Here is a 22355-nt window from a genome sequence, read left to right as displayed (position 1 = left end):
TAAGATTCTATTTACTTCCTTAATGTCTTATTTATTTTTGGTTGGATTTATCTAATTCTTAGAGGGAAAGTTACAGTTCCCCATTATTAATGTATTTCTTTCTATTTTCACTATAATTCATTTAACTTTTCCTTTAACAATTTAGATGCTACAGTGTTTGGTGTTTATAGATTTAATATTGATATTATTTCATTTTCTAAGGTAGCACTTATCAAAATGTAGTTTCCCTGTTTATCTCTTTTAGTTAAATCTGTTTTAGCTTTAACTTTGTCTGATGTCATGATTTGTGATTCTTCCTTTTTTACATCAGCTGAAGCATAATAAACTCTATTCTAGCCCTTTGTTTTAACTCTGTATGTATCTCATTTTTAAATGTATTTCTTATAAACATCAAATTGTCAGATTCTGATTTTTAACCCATTCTGCTATCGTTTTGTTTTGTTTTTCATTCAGGATTATATTCAATTTTGCTGGCTAAGTTATTCCTTGATTGCAAACCCAGCTCTTTTTCTCTTTGAAATATAATGTTTCAAGTCCTTAGGTTTCTAATATAGAAGCTGCCAGGTTTTGTGTTATCCTGATTGTAGTTACATAGTAAGTGAATTTTTTTTCCTTGAACTGGAAGCCTTCAAACTTGTCTATGCTGTTCCTTGTGAGTTCTCATCTTGTGATCACTTTTAAGTGATGATTGAAGAATTTTTTTTTTCCTTTCTATTTTGCTCTCTTGTTTTAGATCTAAAGGGCAAATTTCCTTAATTTCTTATAATATCTATCTGAATTTTTTTTTAGGTTTTTGCAAGGCAAATGGGGTTAAGTGGCTTGCCCAAGGCCACACAGCTAGGTAATTATTAAGTGTCTGAGACTGGATTTGAACCCAGGTACTCCTGACTCCAGGTCTGGTGCTTTTATCCACTACGCCACCTAGCCGCCCTGAATTTTTTTAAATCATAACTTTCAGGTACTACAACAGTTCTTATATTGTTTCTCCTCAATCCATTCTGTACATTAGTTTTTTTCCTAATGAGATGTTTCAAATTCTCTTCTAATTTTTCATTATTTGATTGTGTTCTTATTTAAGTGTTTTGTAATATCATTAATTTCCCCTTGCACAATTCTAGTTTTGAAGGAATTGTTTTCTTCTTTTTTTAAATTTTTGGATCTCTTTTTCTAGGTGCTTGACTTTTTACTCATAATTTTCTTGATTTTTTTGGATTTCTCTTTTTTCCCTTAAATTTTCCTCAACTTCTATTATTTGATTTTTTAAAAGTCCCTTTTAAGTCCTTCCAAGAACTCTTTTTTTATAGGGTTTTTTTTTTGCAAGGCAAATGGGGTTAAGTGGCTTGCCCAAGGCCACACAGCTAGGTAATTATTAAGTGTCTGAGACTGGATTTGAACCCAGGTACTCCTGACTCCAGGGCTGGTGCTTTATCCACAGTGCCACCTAACCGCCCCCTTCCAAAAACTTTCTGTGAACTTCTGACCATTTGACTTTTTTATTCAAAGAAGGAGTGACTTTTTTTTTAACTTGGCTCTCTTTTTCTGAGTATCTTTCTAGATCTTCTCTGTCTTGTAGTTCTTTTTCCTTAACTTACTCATTATTATTTTAAATGGTTTATAATTATAATCAGATTCTAGTGTGGGGGATGATGGCTTAGGTTTCAGTTTTTTGATACTACTATTTTCTGAGCCTTGTTTGGGAACCTGACCATTTCTCTTTACCCCCGAGCTATGACTAGGGCCCTCAACCTTATTGGCACCTCAAATGTTTCTTGGTTCCTGTAATCCTTCTTACAGCTGTGATCTTCAGCTCATCCCATTGTCTTGGAACCAAAACCTAAGACTCTTCTCTCCTACAAGTGTCCATAACCAGCACAGTCCTTACCCCTTTGCTACAGCACCTACCAGGCTTGTGCTCATTTCTCTTCATTCACAGCTGAAGCCCAGGTCTGTGCCCCAGTCAGCACAACTGATCCTGGCATACCAAGATTGTAGATGGTCTTTCAATCTTCCCTTACTCATTTGTGTGTGAGATGACCCGGCTTCTCCCAGCACTTGTTTATTGATATATGCCTGAAGATATTTGTACTTCAATCTGGCCAAACCCCGGAGGTTAAGTCTTTCCTAAGATTCTCCCAGGTTGTTTTAGAATGGCTTCTGCTTTATCCTAACTTTTATTTCTGCCATTTAGAGTTCACATTGAAGTGTTATTTTATCATTTGTGGAAGAATTTTGGAGAGTAAGAGCTCAGTAACTCTTGTCTTATTCAGTCATCTTCCCATTATTCTTTATCTTTGTAAGGAATGCATAGCAAGTGAATCTATAGAATTATTTTGTGTACTTTGGTGGATTGATTCACAAATTCTGTTTGAATTTTTGTTAATTCTGGTAGAGAATAGTTTACAATTCTTTGGAGAATTGTCTATTCCTATCCTTTTACCACTTATCTATTGGATTTTGGTAGAGTATTATTTAAAAGTATTGTTGGTTTTTGAGGATTTTATTTTATATCTGACAGTTTTGCTAAAGCTATTACTTGTCTCAATATGTTATGTGATTCCCTAGGTTTTCTAAGCAAACCATCTTGTAATAAGTAAATAATGATAATTACATCATTTACCTATAGTTATGCCTTTAATTTATCTCTTGGCTCATTGCCATCACTAGCATTTATAGATCTACATCAAATAATAGCAATAAGAATAGTATTCTTACTGAATAAGTTTCACTAGTGTTTACTATCTGTATATGATATTTTCTGTTTTAGATTTCTTTATTTAAAACTGTTCCTCTATGCTTTTAGTTTATTGAGATTTTGTCATAAATGAGTGTTGTGCTTTGTCAAAGGCTTTTTTTTTTGAGGCAATTGGACATCTAGTACATGTTTGAGGCTCAATTTGAACTCAAGTCATCCTGACTCCATGGTTGCTACTCCATCCATTGTACCACAGTATCATTGTGCTTTGTCACAGACTTTTTCCCCTGCATAATAAAGATTATTGTATTTGGATTTTTTCTTTTTAGAGATTAATTTTGTTGATTGTATCCTTTTGTCAAACCATCCTTGTATCACTTATAAATCCACCCACTTTAGTCATGAAGAAGGATTTCATGAATGAAATTTGACAAAATTTTAGTTATAGTTTTTAAGATCTTTATTTATTAATAATATTGATTTATATTTCCCATTCTGTGCTTTACCTTTCATTGGTTTAAATATTAGGACAACTTTTGTTTCATAAAATGAGTGAAAGTAGAGTGTTTCTTAGTTTATCAAAATAATTTTTGAGGGTTTTGTACCAATTCTCCTTAAATGTTTTGATGTACTTATCTCTTTATTGGTCCCTTTACAGTTAGTTCTATTTCTAACATTGGATTATTTACAAATTTCATTTGTTCTAGTATTTTATGTCTTTGATAGTATTCATTTGTTTCTTTTGTGTTCCCAGTTTTGTTAGCATATAACTGTACTATGTAGGCTCTGAATAATTTTTAAAAAATTTTATCTGCATAGTGTGATTTCCTCTTGTTTGTTTGTTATTGATTTGATTTACCTCCTCTTTTTAAAGTGGCTATGATATTTGTTTTTGCTTATTTTGTTATATCCATTTATTACTTATATGCATATTGTAGCCAATGTGTATATTATTTTCTCTACTTTTCTTATTTCATTTTACAAAATATAAGCCATATATTCCATGCTTCTCTATATCAGTCATATTTGTCATTTTTACTACACAGTAATATTTATTCTATCACATTCATAAATCAGTGTAATTAACCATTCCTCAAATAGATGATGAATCCTATGTTTGCCATCTTTTGTTACAATAAATGTCTATATAAATACATTGGTATAAATGGGGGTATTCTTTTTATGAGCGACATACTTGAGGTATTTGTCTAGGAGTAGAAGCTCTGATTCAGAGGGTATGGGTATTTTATTTGCATAATATTGATGTTATTGTATGAATTGTTCTCCTGGTTTTGCACACTTCATATGAGTTTTGTCAGGTAACTTTCAAATTGTTCTTTTTTTTTATTTCCTTCAGCTTAATAGTATTTCATTCTATTCATATGCCATAATCAGCTCTTCTTCAATTTATGCTCATTGTTTTACTCTCTCTCTCTCTCTGTCTCTGTATGTGAACATGTACTTTATTACAATTGTTAATTATGTATATTCTTGTGTGTGTGTGTAATATCCTCTGAACTCATAGAATGAAGTAAACGACAAAATTATGCCACATTTATTAACAGTATAATAAACAATTAAACAAAGTCATAAATAATAATTATAATATAACAGTTGTGAGAAAGATAATAGTCAAATTAACCTTTAATCATTACTAAAACTGCTGGCTCCTCATTATTGAAAACATGGCAACACTGTTCATTTCCAGTATACTAGTTAAAGATTATTTTCATATCTTTTCAAGATAAAAGAAAAACCTAGTTCTTTCAGGAAGTAGGTTCTCTTAATCCTTTTATTTTTGTCTCTTTTCTACCATCACATTAAGCAATCTCTTCAGAATGTCAAGCAAACTCTTAAGATTCTATTGCTTTTTAAAGATAGAATTATAATATCAATCACTTCAGTGGAAAGACTATTGATAATGGTTTTATACCTGTACCTGTGTATATTTTCTTCCTAATAAGCTCCTTGAGGGAAACTTTATATCCCAAGAGACTAATTAATAATAATGTTGAAAAGAAAATTGTAATGTTATATAGTGCATCCGATGATGATTATGATTGTATTAGGATATTCTAAGGTGAAAACTAAAATATCCAATAATGTGTTTTTATTTCTTTTGTCATTTTTAGATAGGTACTGTGTGCTATGGGATGGATGAAGCAGAGCAGGATCAACATGAAGCTCGTCTCAAGGAGATGTTTGACAGTTTTGATGTCACTGGCACTGGGTTTCTGGGCCAAGAAGAATTGTCAGACCTCTGCCAGTTGCTGAACCTAGAAGAGGTGACTCCAGTGCTACATCAGGCACTGTTTCAGGACAACCTCTTAGGCAGGGTAAGATTTAAAAAGAGGTAAAGGATTAAAAGGGCTTTTTTGGGGGGGAGGGGGTATAAATGTGGAAGGGAAAGTACTACATGTGGCAGCTTGTGAAAGAACTAGATGCATATGTTACTGGTTGTTAACACTGATGTTTATTTTCTTCATCTGTAAAAAGGTACCCCCCCCATAATACTTACTTCATAGGGTTGTTGTGAACATCAGATAAATGGAGGTAAACTACATGACAGAGCTTAAAGTTTAATATAAAAGTCAATATTTGTTGTTATTATCTTTCTTGTTATTGTTATGTTTACACTGAGTTGTACAATAGAGAAAAAGAAAAGGAAATTAACATTCTCCAAAATTAAACAAAAAGGAATCAGAGTAGACACCAAAATTTCTACCTTGATTTCTTTGTGAACTTTTATTAACTTCAGATTACTTAACTGGGCCTATATTTGTTAGTTTTGGAAACAAGATGTTCACTGAGAGGAGGAAATCATAAATCCTACTGATATGGAATTCTGTTTTCATTTGTAACATCCAACAAAGCTATTTCCTATGTGGATTATTTTTGTAGTAGAGTATAAATTAAATATCCATCCTATGTGATGAATATGGGAAAGTAGGCAAGGGCTATTTGACATAATGTTTCATTCAAAATGGGGAAAGATTTCTCTCATATATGCATACTAATGTTAACTAAATAATATGACTTAAGTCATAATTTTCCTATTGAGCAAGGTAATTGAGGCTATAGGTAGAGAGGGAAAGGTATTTCATCTCTTCTGGTTTTATCAGAGTATGAGTTAGGGGACTTTCAATCTTCTTTGACCTTCAGTTTTGATGTGTTCAAATCTATTTTAATGATTTTTTACAATTATCAAACATTTATATTTTCACCTCTTAACTTGTTGAGATAATGATTTTTAACAATATGATATAAATTGAGTTGAAGTTTTCATCAACTGAAACACTTTTTCTTTTTTTCTTCTCTCTCCTTCATGTTTTCTTTTCTTATTCAATGAAAAAAGTGACACAGTAACTCCAATTATTCATCAGTGAACAAGCATTTTAAAATGTTTACTATGTGCCAGGGACTACAATTGACCCCAAACAACCTAAGACAGCATAGACCAATTTGAAATTAATATATTGATTGTGACATTATCAGGAGCTTTGGCTTAATGTATATGTACTGCCAGTAGATCTTCATTTATAAAACAACAACCTAGGTAAATTCTCGTAAATTATTTGATTATTCTACATTCAAGTCTAAACTGACTTTTTAAAGATCATATTTGTTCACATGTGACCTCTTATCAAAATTCTAAAAATTCTAAAAAATAGCTTCACTTACCAAACCATTATTACCTTTATATCATGGTTTAGCAAACAATATTGTTAGTTCAGATGCTTTGGAGGAAAAAGGAATGTAGTTTCTTGAGTGACCTAGTAAAGACCTTGTGTCTTATGGTGCAGAAGTAGTGATATTAATGGTCTATATAAAATTAGCAGCTTCATTTATTGTATATTAAAATTTGGAACCAAAAATTCAGCTTTCTGTTTTTATAGGGAAGTTGTCTTAGTGTAAATGTGTAAATAGCTGTTGCAGTCATTTTATCCTTCATTTTTTTTTTCCCCTGCAAGGCAATGGGGTTAAGTGGCTTGCCCAAGGCCACACAGCTAAGAAATTATTAAGTGTCTGAGGCTGGATTTGAACTGAGGTCCTCCTGACTCCAGGGCCAGTGCTCTACCCACTGCGCCACCTAGCCGCCCCTGTTGCAGTCATTTTAGATAATGTCAATGAATTAACAATTCATCATTCAGGTAATTTTATTATTAATAGTAATGATAATTCTATTTATATGGTGCTTTAGAGTTTTCAAAGTACTTTGAAAATATTTAATTTTATCCTATCTTAGGAAGTAGGTACTATTCTTTTTCCCACTTTAAAGATTAGGATATTGAGACAGAATTAAATGACTTCCCAGGTCATGCAGCTATTAAGTGTCTGGGGCCAAATTTGAACTCAGGACTTCCTGATGCTAGAGCCAAATTCTAGGCATTGTGCAACTTAGCTACATAAAAATATCTAATATTTATCTAGTGCCTTAAGATTTGCAAATCACTTTACATAAGTCATTCCATTTAATCCTCAAAACAACCTATAGGATACTATTATTATGGTATTATGTAGTATATATTGTAGCACTATAGTATACTGAGGCCGAGGTTTGGATAACCAGGAAGTATCTAAAGCAGTATTTGAACTTATAGCATTGTGACTGTATCCACTAAACTAGCTAATACGATTTTCTGATAATTTGTTTTTGCTAGGCAATGGGGTTAAGTGACTTGCCCAAGGTCACACAGCTAGGTAATTATTAAGTATCTGAGGTTGAATTTGAATTCAGGTACTACTGACTCCAGGGCTGGTGCTCTATACACTGCACCTCTTATTTGCCCCCCTTCTGATAATTTGTAGTCATAAACTAAGGAAGCAGAATTACTGGCTGATTTGTTAAAAACTTGATACTTTAAGTTATTTGCTCTTTCCAATTGATATTTATATGTGAATAATAGATATATGTCCAATAACATGATATTTACCCAGATCTTGGTGATGAAAAGCAAATAGAACTGTGCAATTATATTACAGTTTAATTTGTTTGTCATGTAAAGTAAGACAATCTTCAAATAACATTTGATACTTTCCAAGGAATTGTGTAATTCTAAACAGATGATCCCATAATCTTGACTTAGTATCTTAGCTTATATGATCTTTTTTTCTGTTTGTTTTAAAATTACCAGAAAAAAAAAACTTGGTTGTGTGCAATGAGTAAAATATGATCTATGAAAATTTTATTACAGCATTGTTAATATCTGTTTTAACAGTGGTGTTAATATATCTTTGTTTTAATCCTATATTGTTGGTATAGGTAAGCTTCCATCTATTTGAAAAGTGTTTTATCAAATATGACAATATAAAGTTCTTTAGTTGACTTTCATGTCTTGCCAACACATATAGGAACTATAGAAACTCAACTAAAAGAAAATCCTCAAAGAGATTAGAATAATTGGAAAAGTCATAATTGCTCATGAGTAGACCAAACCAATATCAAAAATGAAAATTCTACCTAAATTAATTTCATAATTTGATGATTTACCAATAAAACTACCAAAAGATTACTTTGAAGAATTAGAAAAATAATAACAAAATTCACCTGAGTATTGAAATGTCAAGATTCTCAAGGGAATTAATGGAAAAAAACTGAGAAGAGAGACTTCCTAGTTAAAGGACCAATAAAGTAACAGACTAAACATTTTCTCTGATCCTCACAACCTCTCAAAACTCAGCAAAATAGGAATCATGTAGGAGAGGTAAAGCATTTTTAGTACTTTCCATGATCTGTAACACCAAGAACCCAACCATGATAAAAGTTCCATGAACTAATGCTCAAGTCTCAGTTCATTTAATAGAATAAAGGAATGAAGGGACTAGATATACAGAACACTAACAGAAACTGATTAGAAGGTAAAACCAAAAATACCTGTAAAAGTACTTGTAAATTTTTAATCCCATGAGAATTACAAAGAATAAAGAAGTACTAAATAAGTATGAGGACCATAAACCAAAGAATGAAAGTTTAAGTTAAAAAAAGATAGTGAAGGAAAGAAATCCTTTCTAGTAAAAGATTCAGAAAATAAAAATTTTAAAATGAACAAAAAAAGTTAAGTGGAATAGAAAAAGGGGGATTACACTTGACTAAGTGAAAGTCAGTCTTTTTTAGAAGGAAAGAATTAAATAACCAGATGAAAGTAACAAGAAAATACTAATAAACAAAACTTCAAAACCAGAGAAAGAGTCTCAAATGCAAAATGGGATCTGAGAGTAAGTAAAGGTAGTAATTGGGAACAGAGTAATTTATTTAAAGATTAAGCTAGCATATTGTTTATATTGTGGAAGGGGAAAATAAGCTTAAAAAAACTCAGTATTAGAGACAAATTGAGGACAATATAAAAGTAACTCAGAACAAGAAAGAATGACAGGTGCATAAGAAAAGAAACTCATGTAATCTATTCCTTTCAAGAAAGACATTTTAAAAACAAATTCATACAAAGAGTAAAAATGAGGACCTGGAAAAAAATTATTATTTATCAAATGAATAAATAAATAAGAAGTTGTCATCATGCTAGTAGAGACAGCAAAAATAAACATTCAAAACATAAAAAGAGAAAACAAGCAAACCACATTCTACTGGAAAAGAATCATAGCCAACCAACATTAAATAGTATTTTATGCTTTAATTGCCTTTGCATCCAAATTCATAAAGTAAACATTAGCAGTAATACAATGTGGTAGGGAATTTCACTTTTGTCAGTTTTAGAGAAGTTCAATATAAAGATAAACAAATGAAAATATAGAACTGAATAAATTGTTGAAACTAGAACTGAAAAATTTAAAGCATTTTCTAAATGACAATGCCAAAAATACCTATTTCCTCAAGCACTACATGGAACTTCTACAAAAAAATGACTAGAGATATAGTAAACAAATATAAAAAGACAGAAATTGAAAATATGTCATTTACAGTTAATTTTTCAATAAAAAATAATAATTGGTCCAGTGAGCACAAAATACAGGCTCAAATGGGTTAAATAAATAAATCATACAAACAATTTGTAATTATGTGAAAGAAAATGGTAATGATGAAGCAAAACAAATTTTCTTGGATGCAGCTGAAGCAATCCTTAAGAAAAAATCATATCTCTACAAACATATCAATAAAATAGAAAGAAACAAGGAATTGAAATGAATTTTTAAAGAAATAGTAAACAAACATGCAAATCTAAAACAATTAAAAAAGGAGTTATTAAATATTCAATTAGAAAAACTGGAAAATATTTTTATAGAAATGATAGAGCTAAAAGCCAGTTCTTTGACAAAGCTAATAAAATTGATAAACCTTTGGTCAATCTGGTTAAAAAAAAGAGGCTTGAAAATCAGATCAATACAATAACAAATAAACAAAGTGAAATCAAAACAAAACAAGAAGGAAGAAATTATAATGCACAATTATCTACTAAAAACCTGTAGATAAAAAATAGATGAATACCACCAAAAATATAAAATACAAACTGACAGTGACCAAAAATAGATCTTAAATAAGCCAATCCCAGGAAAGAAAATAGAATGAACATGAAACTAGAACCCAAGAAAAAGAAATTCATAGTCTTGATGAATTTACAGAATTCTGCATTCTTTTAAAGAATAATTCATATGATGAAATTATTAACAGTATGTGAGAAAGTAAGCCCCAAACAAAATCCTTTTTTAAAAAACAACTATAGCCCTAATACCAAAATTAGGGAAGGATAAAAAAAGCTTTAGACCCATATCATTAATGAATATGTCTTCAAAAATGTATAACCTATATCAGATTGCTTTCTGTCTTAGGGAAGGGGAATGGAAGAGAAGAAAGGAGAAAAATTTGGAACTCAAAATCTTACAAAAATGAACGTTGAGGGAGTCAGGAGAACCTGAGTTCAAATCCGGCCTCAGACACTTAATCATTACCTACCTGTGTGACCTTGAGCAAGTCAGTAACCCCATTGCCTTAAATAAATAAAAAATTTTTAAAAAAAGAATGTTGAAAACTATCTTTACATGTAACAGAAAAAAATATTAAGTGTTTAAAAGATTAACAAATCATTCAATATATAGCCACGTTGGATCTTTACAAGGATAGTTCAGCATTAAGGAAATAGTAAAACTATACTATAAACCAAGACATTCAAAAACTACATAATAATTTCAATTGATATAGACAAAGTCTTTGGGAATATAACGTTCATTTATGCTAAAATCCTACACACAAAAGTGTAGACCTTTTCACAACTCATCTGACAATATTAGTGTTCCTCCCTTTCCTTAACCTTTCAAAGTTGTCTATTCCCAACTTTTATCATATAACAATTTGCAAGATGTTATGTGAAATTCAGGTTTGTTTTGATTTCCATTTCTCTTATAATGAGTGATTTGAAGCAATTTTCATTTAATTAATGATTATTTTTATCTCTTAGCTACTTCCCTTCTCTCTTTCTGAAGAAAAGGAAATAGGAAAAAAAAAGAAAAAGTACTAAATAAACTGAAATAGTAAATTTAGCATTTTTTTGTGTAACATAGAACTGGAAAGTTAATGCCAGTATATTGAAGAATGGCTAAACAAGGTGTGATATGCAAATGTCGCATATTTTTGCACCATAAGAAATAATGAATATGAAGAATTCATAGAACTATGGAAAAAGTTATGTGAATTTAAGCAGACTCAAGTGTTGAAAATTAGGAAAACAGTATGGAGTATAGAATAATCCATATGCTTTCAGATTAGTTTGGGTAGTTTACTGTAACTACTTTTTTTCCCTTTAAAAACATAAATTCTTTGTTTTAAGAGTTCCTTTCTGTGTTAGGGATGGAGCATCAATGTATTAGGGAATGTAGGATATCCAAAAAATTTTATCATTGAAGCTGGAGACATAAAATTTTCTCCACAATTTCCAAATTCAATGTGAAGAGACTTGGGTTAATTTTTCATTTCCTTATATTTACAGTTTCCATTTGAAAAAATAGTAATTCCTAACATGGAAAGATTTTTAAAAAAAAATCAGTTGACATCTCTAAAATATGTTATTATTATTATTATTATTATTATTATTATTATTATTATTATTATTTGAGTCTAAAAGGCCCATAAATACAAAGGGAGTATCATTTTTTTAAAAAAGTACAGATGATTAAACAAGTAAAATCCAGTTTTAGATAGATATGAATAAGAGTTTAAAAGAGTATGATTCCTCTATTTCAGTGAATAGTTGTTAGGTATGAAACCTTAATTTCTTCTGATTAAATTTTAATAACCAAAACCCTTTAAATAAGAATTATTGAAATGTTAAATTCCTGTAACAAATTTATTATCTATTCAAATGGGCAAATATTTTTGGTCATGTAGCTCACAATTAATATATAAAAGACATGCTAAAAACAATAGTCAGGAAAAGCAGTATATCTAATTCTATTCTGGGAAAGTATGTTCCAACTTCTTGCTTCCTCCTTCTGCCAAGAAAGGTGGGCAACTCCTTAATGAGTATTAAGTTGTTTGGGGGTTCTGAGAAACTAATTGATTTGTCCAGGGTCAAAAGATTAATATAGATGAGAGGCATTTATAGCTTTCTTAATCTACTAAGACCATTCTACTTTCTACTTATCCAAGATAAAATTTAAAGAAGTATTTTTAATAGAAAATACCTAGTTTTGTGATTAGAATATCTTGTTATTGACTTCTTTTCTTTGTTCTATAAAACAATGTGTATATATAATACACATATAGAGTATATAGTATTTAAAGTCAATTGTCAGCATTTGCATGTTTAACTTTCATGACTTCAAGCATTTGTGTGATTTTATTAAACACTTCATTTTTACTTTCACATTGGCAACCATGGACATTCTTGGCTATGCTCAGTAGAGAAAAGAATATGAGTTATAATACATGCAAGTTTTTGGAGCAACTATTTACTATTAGTCACTTCACTGTTCTTGTTCACTCTACCATTATAAAAAAAAACTGTGTGTTTGCAAATTTTCATTGTTTGCCTTTAAAACTCATATTTTGCATGCAGTTAATACACACAGATATTCAGAGTATATCACTTGTCCTTTGGCCTTTAAGTCCAAGTATGTGAATTTAGTGATGCGACTTAAAATGAGAAAATAAAGGTTTTAAATAAATTCATAGAATTTCTGTACTTGCTGTTGGCCACAAGTTTGGTGTGAGTGAATCAATTATTCACTATATCCATAAAAAAGGAAGAAACTATTTTTTGGTGCTGTAGGTTTCATATTTTGCAAAAAGTGAATATTGTCTTAAATCAGTTTTTTTTATTTGAAATGTTAAGTACAAAAGGTTATAGAATTCTATGAAGCTACTAATGAGAAAAAATATTTTTCATATTACCAATTTCATTTTGTGTACTGCATTTTATGGATTATTTCATAGTTACTGTGTTAGTCACAGCAATCTCTAGCAAAAGATTGTTGGTTATGTGAGTCTAATCCTCATTTCCCAGAGGTTCAGTGTACCAGCATTTGCATTTTTGACGTTCACTCCATTTTCTAGGAATACTAACCTCTGTAAAAGTTGAGTATGGATTGTGTTGTCATATAGAATAGAAAATAGGAAACTATGATTTGGAAAAGTGCTTTTTCTTCAGGACATACAATTGAGAGAGAGCAGAACGGTGTGACATAGTCTCGGGGTGCTTGACTCCAAATCCTGTGTTCTTACCAGTCTTTTATCTTTCAATACACAAATAGGTAAATTGTCATTATTCAATATGTTTTCATCATTTCATTATCTGACACTACCTACCAGAATGTTTTGAACATAAATATGTACTAAATAAATGCTGAAATGCAGTTTTCCTTCTTAGAAAGTTGATCTTCCACTTATTTGTACTTTTCCTCTGGAAAATTAATTGTAAGGCAGATGATATGGCACTTTCAAAGCTTTGGATATTTAATTGCCTTAGTTTTTGTTCTTAGTGATAGAAATAAAAACAAGAACAGGAGAATAAAACTTGATTTTTTAATTGTTGATAATTATCCAAGAATCAAAGTGATTTCTCTCCTAGATAATATTGTCCTAGAATTAAAGAGAATTTCACATCTCCCTCTTTTTCAAATATGAGGTGACATATTTTAGTTTATCTACAATAAGATTAAACGTGAAAATGACAAAGATGACTTTTATACCATAAAACTTTTTTGCATTGTCTGTAATATTAGCTATGCCTGGTGAACATTCTTTTCAGCCAGACTAAATCTCATTTAAAGGAACTGAAAAAATAATTCTCAATGATTCCTCTTTTTTTGTTAATCTTTGTTTATAAAGTTCTCAGGTTAAAAGGAATCAAGAGAAAATCTGTTCTTTGCCTCTAGGCAGGGTCAAATCATTGGGAAAAGATAATTGCTTTTTTTTCATAATAAGCTGAAAAGAAGACTCAAATGGTAGTAATCTCTAGTATCTCACAATCTTTAGTTTCTCTTGCCTTGAATAAAAGGAAGACTGGAAAAAAATAAAATTATTTTTCTAATATTTCAAAAAGATGTTTTTCTTTTTCTTAATGACTTTTTCAGGGAATGAGAGAATATTTATCTTGAAATTTATAGTGGAAAGATTTAAAAAATTATCTCCCCCCCTTTATTTTTTTATTTATTTTTGGTTTTTGCAAGATAATGGGGCTAAGTGACTTACCTAAGGTCACATGGCTAGGTAAGTATTATGTGTCTGTGGTAGGATTTGAACTCAGGCCTTCCTCACTCCAGGGCCAGTGTTCTATCCACCTGCCCCTTTCTCTTATATTTTAGAAAAAAATTAGAGAGAAAAAACAAAAACAAAACAAAAGAAAAGGGGAAATTGTGACTTTACACGTATCGGTTATATATATATATATATACATATATATATATATATATGTAAATATGTATGTATGTATGTGTATGTGAATGATTAGTGTTTATTTTTTGGATGACAACTTAATTCATTATTTTCCCCTTAGGTATACTTTGATCAATTTAAAGAAGCACTAATACTTGTTTTATCCAGAACATTCTCTTTTGAAGAACACTTTGAAGAACCAGGTAAGATTTTTTTCCCTTTCTTATTCCCTATTTCCTTTTAAAACTAGTTTTTAACAAAGGAACAATTTGTAGAGGAGAGTATGAGTAGAAGAGTTTTAAGTTTGAAAGGCATCTGCTTTTCAAAGACTGGTTTATTTTCGATATTGCAGTTTTGTAAATACTGAGCACTAACAGAACACTTTTATTACTTTATATGGGAAGAAGTAATTGATATTCCCCCCCTAGGATCAATTTGTATCGCATTAACTCATTCTTGGAGTAGAGTTGAAAAGACTAGAAGAATGCTCCATTTCCCATTATCAAAAACCAAACACTGAGTACGGTTATCCCTTCCACATTATGACTTTCCCCATCATAGTTTCAGTATATTATGGATCAGTATAAGAAATGGAAATGAGAATTTTTGAGGAGTTTTGTGAAAGGCATAGACAACACACAAAAGTCAGCAGACAACACAGAGTCTATGACTAAATAAATAACCCAGATTTTTACAAAAAAGATACTTGAAACACCCCATAAAAGAAAAAAGAAAAAATTCAAACTTCTTCTCTTGGTACAAAGGGAGGACAAAAAAATTTTATGCGGGAGTTTAACACCCTCCCCCCATCCCCCCCATATGTCACATAAACCAAAAGAAACTTTACATAATTGAACAAGGAGAAATAGAATCAGAATGCTCTGAGCACTATTCCAATCCTATATGACAGACACAGTTTTACATTTCATAGGTTTAAAAAGAGGAGTAGATTAAGTAATAGTGGGAAATGTCAAAGATGTTGAGATTTGTACATTTATATTCTCAAATTTTGATATCTTTTACATTCCAACACCTTTTACCTCATAAATGTCCCTGTAATTTCATTAAAATGTCTTTGTCACCTAGGTTTTAACTGTCAAGTTTGCTCCAAGATTGAGTTGATCTTTTTCTGCATAAACTGGGCAAATTAAATTATATTTTAGAACATCAAATGAGGTTAAGCTATTGTAGAAATGCTTCTAAAGGGAAACATACCTTGAGATGATTTTATTTATCTAAGATTTCTGAGGAAGAGCTAAATCTTAAATAATACTCAGGGGAATATTTGGAGAGTGGAATTTTTGTATTAAAAACAATTCTTTCTGAGTTTTTTTTCAATTGCAAGTAATTACTTGCTAATATAAAAGTTTTATAGAAGTGATGCTTCTCTTCTTAGATGTTCTTGTTATATTTGATTATGCCCGGAATTAAAGTAAGCAGAAATGTTTTATTATTTTCATTTTAGAAGTATGTTAAGAAATAAAGATTTGCTGTGCCATTTCCCTTTCTCTTTCTACTATTTTATAGTATTCAATTGTGAGAAAGAAAATTCTAATTGGAGAGGCTTACTATTCATTAGGAACCCTGAAGGTGATAATCTGGAAGATTATTACTTTTTTGTATTTTTTTCTTAGACAGTATAGTTATCATAGATTATTGCTAAAGGAAAGAGGAGTTCAGGTGTTCTTTGTTATCTCCTTTTGATAACAGTTTCTTGCCTACTGCTTAGATTGTTATACTACTTAAACAAAAGTGCAAGATCTGAGAACCTTGTATTGTTGGTATGGTGACGTGAGGTGATCAGGATTTAACATGACTCTTTTCCACCAGCTAGTTGTATGACCATGGACTATGGGCTTTTGCTTCTCTGGGCTTTGATTTCCTCATCTGTAAAAATGGAAAGTTAGGTTGGTGCAGTGGATAGAGTAGAGTGCTGGGTTCAAAGTCAAGAGGATTTATTTGCAAAAATAATCTGGAGAAGGAAATTATAATCTACTCTAGGATCTATGCCAAGAAAACTCAAAATGGGATTATAAAGTCAGATACAACTGAAACAAATGAATAACAACAAAAACAAAAAAATGGATGGGAGGAGCTTAAATTAAATCATCCTGAAAGCCCTTACTAATCTAATATGTTTTCTTATTATTTTAAATTCTCTAAGTTTTTCTACCTGTAAAATGAGAATTATTTTATCTATAACATATGTTGTTGTGAGGCTTTGGTTTATAATAGATTGCTTTTTGGACTTTTCCCTGAAAATTAAGTGCTTACTGTGTGCCAGACACTGTAATAAACACTGGGGTGGGGGTGGGGATACAAAAAGAGGCAAAAAAACTGTCTCTGTCTTCAAGGAACTTACAATTTAATGGGAAAGATAGCATACAAATCAACATGTACAAAGCAGGCTCTCTCTCTCTCTCTCTCTCTCTGTATATATATATATATATATATATATATATATATATATATATATATATATATATATATATATATATAAAATAATTAGGAAATTAGGAAATAATTAATAGAAAGAAAGCACTAGAATTAGGTAGCTTCTTGGAGAAAGTGAGATTTTAGTTAACACTTAAAGAAAATCAGGGAATTCAATAGACAAAGCTGAGGTGTGAGAGTGGAGGCACATAAAGACAGTCAGAGAGGTTTCCCTGAGCCAGGAGTTGTAGCATCTTATTCATGGAACAGCCAGGAGACTAGTGTCTTTGGATCAATGTAAGGTGTCAGAAGACTGAAAATGTAGGAGGGGACTAACACTGGGGGATTAAGGGAATAGGGGACTAGTTTTTAAATGCCAAATAAAATGTTTTGTATTTGCTCCTGGAGGTAATAAGAAGCCACTGAAATTTATTGACTAGGTCAAGTGACATGATCAGACCTAAGTTTGAGGAAAATGACTAAAGTGGCTGAATGGAGGATGACCTAGAGTTGGGAGAGATTGAAGCAAGCTGATTCATAACAGACTTTTCCGGGATGAGGTGATAAAGGCCTGCATTAGAATAGTGGATGTGTCAGAGAAGAGAGAGAGCATATACAAGGAGTTGCAAAGATAAAATTCAATAGATGTTGGGAAGAGCCTGGATTTGGGTGATGATGAGAGATCATGAAAGTCTGGAAACATGGTGTTGCCCTATAAGTAAAGTTCTTTGCAACCCTTAAAGAATCAGTCATTCTGCTATGAGATTGCTAAATTCATTCCATGACATTCCACTGCTCCCAAATTTTTGGTTTCAAGAGGCTTTTTTCTTCTAGGATAAAATTCAAGCACCTTTCTCTGAAATTAATGTCCTTCATAATCTGACTCTAACCTGTCTTTACAGACCAATCTCACATTATTCCCCATCACGTACTGCATATACTAGACAAACTGGTCTGCTTGCATTTTCGTGTGTATTATATTTCACTTTCTACCTACCCTTTCTGCTTTTGCATGGGCTGTCCTCATGCCTAGAATGCCTTTTTGCTTGTGTCTCTTGGAATCCTTGCCTCCTTTCAAGGCTCAATGCAAATACAGTTTTTTTTAATTTTTTTTATTTTTATTAAAGATATTATTTGAGTTTTACAATTTTCCCCCAGTCTTGCTTCCTTCCCCCACCCCCACCCCACAGATAGCACTCTGTCAGTCTTTATTTTGTTTCCATGTTGTACCTTGATCCAAATTGGGTGTGATGAGAGAGAAATCATATCCTTAAAGAGAACAGAATTCTCAGAGGTAGCAAGATCAGACAATAAGATAACTGTATTTTTTTTCCAAATTAAAGGGAATAGTCCTTGTACTTTGTTCAAACTCCACAGCTCCTTATCTGGATACAGATGGTACTCTCCTTTGCAGACAGCCCAAAATTGTTCCAAATTGTTGCACTGATGGAATGAGCAAGTTCTTCCAGGTTGAACATCACTCCCATGTGGCTGTTAGGGTGTACAGTGTTTCTCTGGTTCTGCTCATCTCACTTGGCATCAGTTCATGCAAATCCCTCCAGGTTTCCCTGAAATCCCGTCCCTCCTGGTTTCTAATAGAACAATAGTGTTCCATGACATACATATATACCACAGTTTGCTAAGCCATTCCCCAATTGAAGGACATTTACTGGATTTCCAATTCTTTTCCACCACAAACAGGGCTGTTATAAAGACTTTTGTACAAGTAATGTTTTTACCCTTTTTCCTCATCTCTTCAGGGTATAGACCCAGTAGTGGTATTGCTGGGTCAAAGGGTATGCACATTTTTGTTGCCCTTTGGGCATAGTTCCAAATAGCTCTCCAGAAGGGTTAGATGAATTCACAGCTCCACCAACAGTGTAATAGTGTTCCAGATTTCCCACATCCCTTCCAACAATGATCATTATCCTTCCTGGTCATACTGGCCAATCTGAGTGGTGTGAGGTGGTACCTCAGAGAAGCTTTAATTTGCATTTCTCTAATAATTAATGATTTAGAGCGTTTTTTCATATGGCTATGGATTGCTTTGATCTCATCTGTAAATTGCCTTTGCATATCCTTTGGCCATTTGTCAATTGGGGAATGGCTTTTAGTTTTAAAAATATGACTCAGTTCTCTGTATATTTTAGAAATGAGTCCTTTGTCAGAATCATTAGTTGTAAAGATTGTTTCCCAATTTACTACTTTTCTTTTGATCTTGATTACATTGGTTTTATCTGTACAAAAGCTTTTTAATTTAATGTAATTGAAATCATCTAATTGGTTTTTAGTGATGTTCTCCAACTCTTTCTTAGTCATAAACTGTTCCCCTTTCCATAGATCTGACAGGTAGACTAGTCCTTGATCTTCTAATTTGCTTATAGTATTGTTTTTTATGTCTATGTCCTGTAACTATTTGGATCTTATCTTGGTAAAGGGTGTGAGGTGTTGGTCTAATCTAAGTTTCTTCCATACACTCTTCCAATTATCCCAGCAGTTTTTATCAAAGAGGGAGTTTTTATCCCAATGGCCTGACTCTTTGGGTTTATCAAACAGCAGATTACTATAATCCTCTCCCGCTTTTACACCTAGTCTATTCCACTGGTCCACCACTCTATTTCTTAGCCAATACCAAACAGTTTTGATGACTGATGCTTTATAATATAATTTTAGATCGGGTAGTGCTAAGTCACCTTCGTTTGCATTTTTTTTCATTAAGTTCCTGGCAATTCTTGACTTTTTATTTCTCCATATGAATTTACTTACAATTTTTTCTAACTCATAAAAGTAATTTTTTGGAATTTTGATTGGTAGGGTACTAAACAGATAGTTTAGCTTTGGTAGAATTGTCATTTTTTATTATATTAGCTCTCCCTATCCATGAGCAGTTGATATTTGCCCAGTTATTTAAATCTGATTTAATTTGTGTGAGAAGTGTTTTATAATTGTTTTCAAAAAAGATTCTGAGTCTGTCTTGGCAAATAGACTCCCAAATAATTTACACTGTCTGAGGTTACTTTGAAGGGATTTCTCTTTCTAGCTCTTCCTGCTGTTTCTTGCTAGACAGATATAGAAAAGTTGAGGATTTATGAGGGTTTATTTTATAACCTGAAACTTTGCTAAAATTGCTAATTGTTTCCAGTAGTTTTTTGGATGATTTCTTGGGATTCTCTAGGTAGACCATCATGTCATCTGCAAAGAGCGAGAGTTTTGTCTCTTCTTTCCCAATTCTAATTCCTTTAATTTCTTTTTCTTCTCTAATTGCTGAAGCTAACATTTCTAATACAATATTGAATAGTAGTGGTGATAATGGGCACCCTTGATTGACCCCTGATCTTATTGGGAATGCCTCTAGCCTCTCCCCATTGAATATAATGCTTGTTGATGGTTTCAGATAGATACTGCTAATTATTTTAAGGAACAGTCCATTTATTCCTACAATCTCTAGTGTTTTTAATAGGAATGGATGCTGTATTTTGTCAAAAGCTTTTTCAGCATCTATTGATATGATCATATGATTTCTGATAGGTTTGTTATTGATATAATTGAGTATACTAACAGTTTTCCTAATATTGAACCATCCATGCATTCCTGGAATAAATCCTACTTGATCATAATGTATTATCCTAGTGATGACTTGTTGTAGTCATTTTGCTAAGATTTTATTTAGGATTTTTGCATCTATATTCATCAGGGAAATAGGTCTATAATTTTCTTTTTCTGTTTTAACTCTTCCTGGTTTAGGTAACAGTACCATATTGGTTTCATAGAAAGAGTTAGGCAGAGTTCCATCTTTCCTTATTTTTCCAAAGAGTTTATATAGGATTGGAACCAATTGTTCCTTAAATGTTTGGTAGAATTCACTTGTGAATCCATCAGGCCCTGGAGATTTTTTTTTAGGGAGTTCAATAATGGCTTGTTGAATTTCTTTTTCTGAGTTAGGGTTGTTTAGGTGTTTAATCCCTTCTTCATTTAACCTGGGCAACTTATATTTTTGTAAATATTCATCCATTTCACTTAGATTATCAAATTTATTGGCATAGAGTTGGGCAAAATAATTTTGAATTATTACTTTAATTTCCTCCTCATTGGTGGTGAGTTCACCTTTTTCATTTATAATACTAGCAATTTGGTTTTCTTCTTTCTTTTTTTTAATCAAATTGATCAGAGGTTTATCAATTTTATTAGTTTTTTCATAATACCAACTTTTGGTTTTATTAATTCAATAGTTTTTTTGCTTTTGATTTTATTAATTTCTCCTTTAATTTTTAGAATTTCTAATTTGGTATTTGATTGGGGATTTTTGATTTGTTCTTTCTCTAATTTTTTTAGTTGCATGTTTAGTTCATTGATTTCCTCTTTCTCCAATTTATTCATATAAGCATTTAGAGCGATAATATATCCCCTGAGTGTCTCTTTGAATAAATCCAATAGGTTTTGTTATGTTGTTTCATTATTATCATTATCTAGGATAAAATGTTTAATTCTTTCTATAATTTGTTTTTTGGTCCACTCATTTTTTTAAATGAGGTTATTCAGTTTCCGATTTGCTCTGGGTCTATATCTCCTTGGCCCAGTATTGCATATGACTTTTATTGCATTGTGATCTGAGAAAGATGTATTCACTATTTCTGCCTTTCTGCAGTTGATCATTAGGTTTTTATGTCCTACTACATGGTCAATTTTTGTATAAGTTCCATGTACTGCAGAGAAAAAGGTATATTCCTTTCTATCCCCATTCAGTTTCCTCCATAAGTCTACCATATCTAATTTTTCTAACAGTCTATTTACTGCCCTAATTTCTTTCTTGTTTGTTTTATGATTTGATTTATCTAGATCTGATAGTGGGAGGTTGAGGTCTCCCACTAGTAGAGTTTTGCTGTTTATGTCTTCCTGTAATTCTTTCAGCTTCTCCTCTAAGAATCTGGGTGCTGTCCCACTGGGTGCATATATATTCAATATTGAAATGACTTTATTGTCTATGGTACCTTTTAGGAGGATAAAGTTTCCTTCCTTATCTCTTTTAACCTATCTATTTTTGCTGCTGCTTTGTCTGAGATAAGGATTGCTACCCCTGATTTTTTTTACTTCAGCTGAAGCAAAATATATTTTGCTCCAACCTTTTACCTTTACTCTATATGTATCTCTCTGCTTCAAATGAGTTTCTTGTAAGCAGCATATTGTAGGATTCTGGTTTTTAATCCACTCTGCTATTTGCTTACATTTTAAGGGAGAGTTCATCCCATTCACATTCAAGGTTATGATTACTAATTCTTTATCGCCCTCTGTGCTATCTTCCCTCTGTTTGTATTCCCCCCCTTTCCCCCCTTTTATCCATATTCCCCAGTATTTTGTTTTTGAATACCACCCCTTCAGTGTGTTTGCCCTCCTATATCAACCCTCCCCTTT

General features: G+C 31.7%; 1 protein-coding gene across 1 annotated transcript in view; it reads left to right on the top strand.

Annotated features, from left to right (window-relative positions):
• The window catches only part of NIN (ninein), a 422635-nt gene that overhangs the window by 8706 nt on the left and 391574 nt on the right, over nucleotides 1-22355 (top strand). Inside the window, 2 exon segments of the mRNA XM_074236002.1 lie at nucleotides 4825-5028; nucleotides 14635-14716. Coding sequence (XP_074092103.1) covers nucleotides 4846-5028; nucleotides 14635-14716 — 265 coding nt within the window. The 5' untranslated portion in view covers nucleotides 4825-4845.

The sequence above is a fragment of the Macrotis lagotis genome, chromosome 4 (genome assembly GCF_037893015.1).
Source record: "Macrotis lagotis isolate mMagLag1 chromosome 4, bilby.v1.9.chrom.fasta, whole genome shotgun sequence".
In the NCBI taxonomy this organism is placed as follows: domain Eukaryota; kingdom Metazoa; phylum Chordata; class Mammalia; order Peramelemorphia; family Peramelidae; genus Macrotis; species Macrotis lagotis.
The sequence above is the reverse complement of the archived record's forward strand: the minus strand, read 5'-3'. Positions and strand labels throughout refer to the sequence as shown.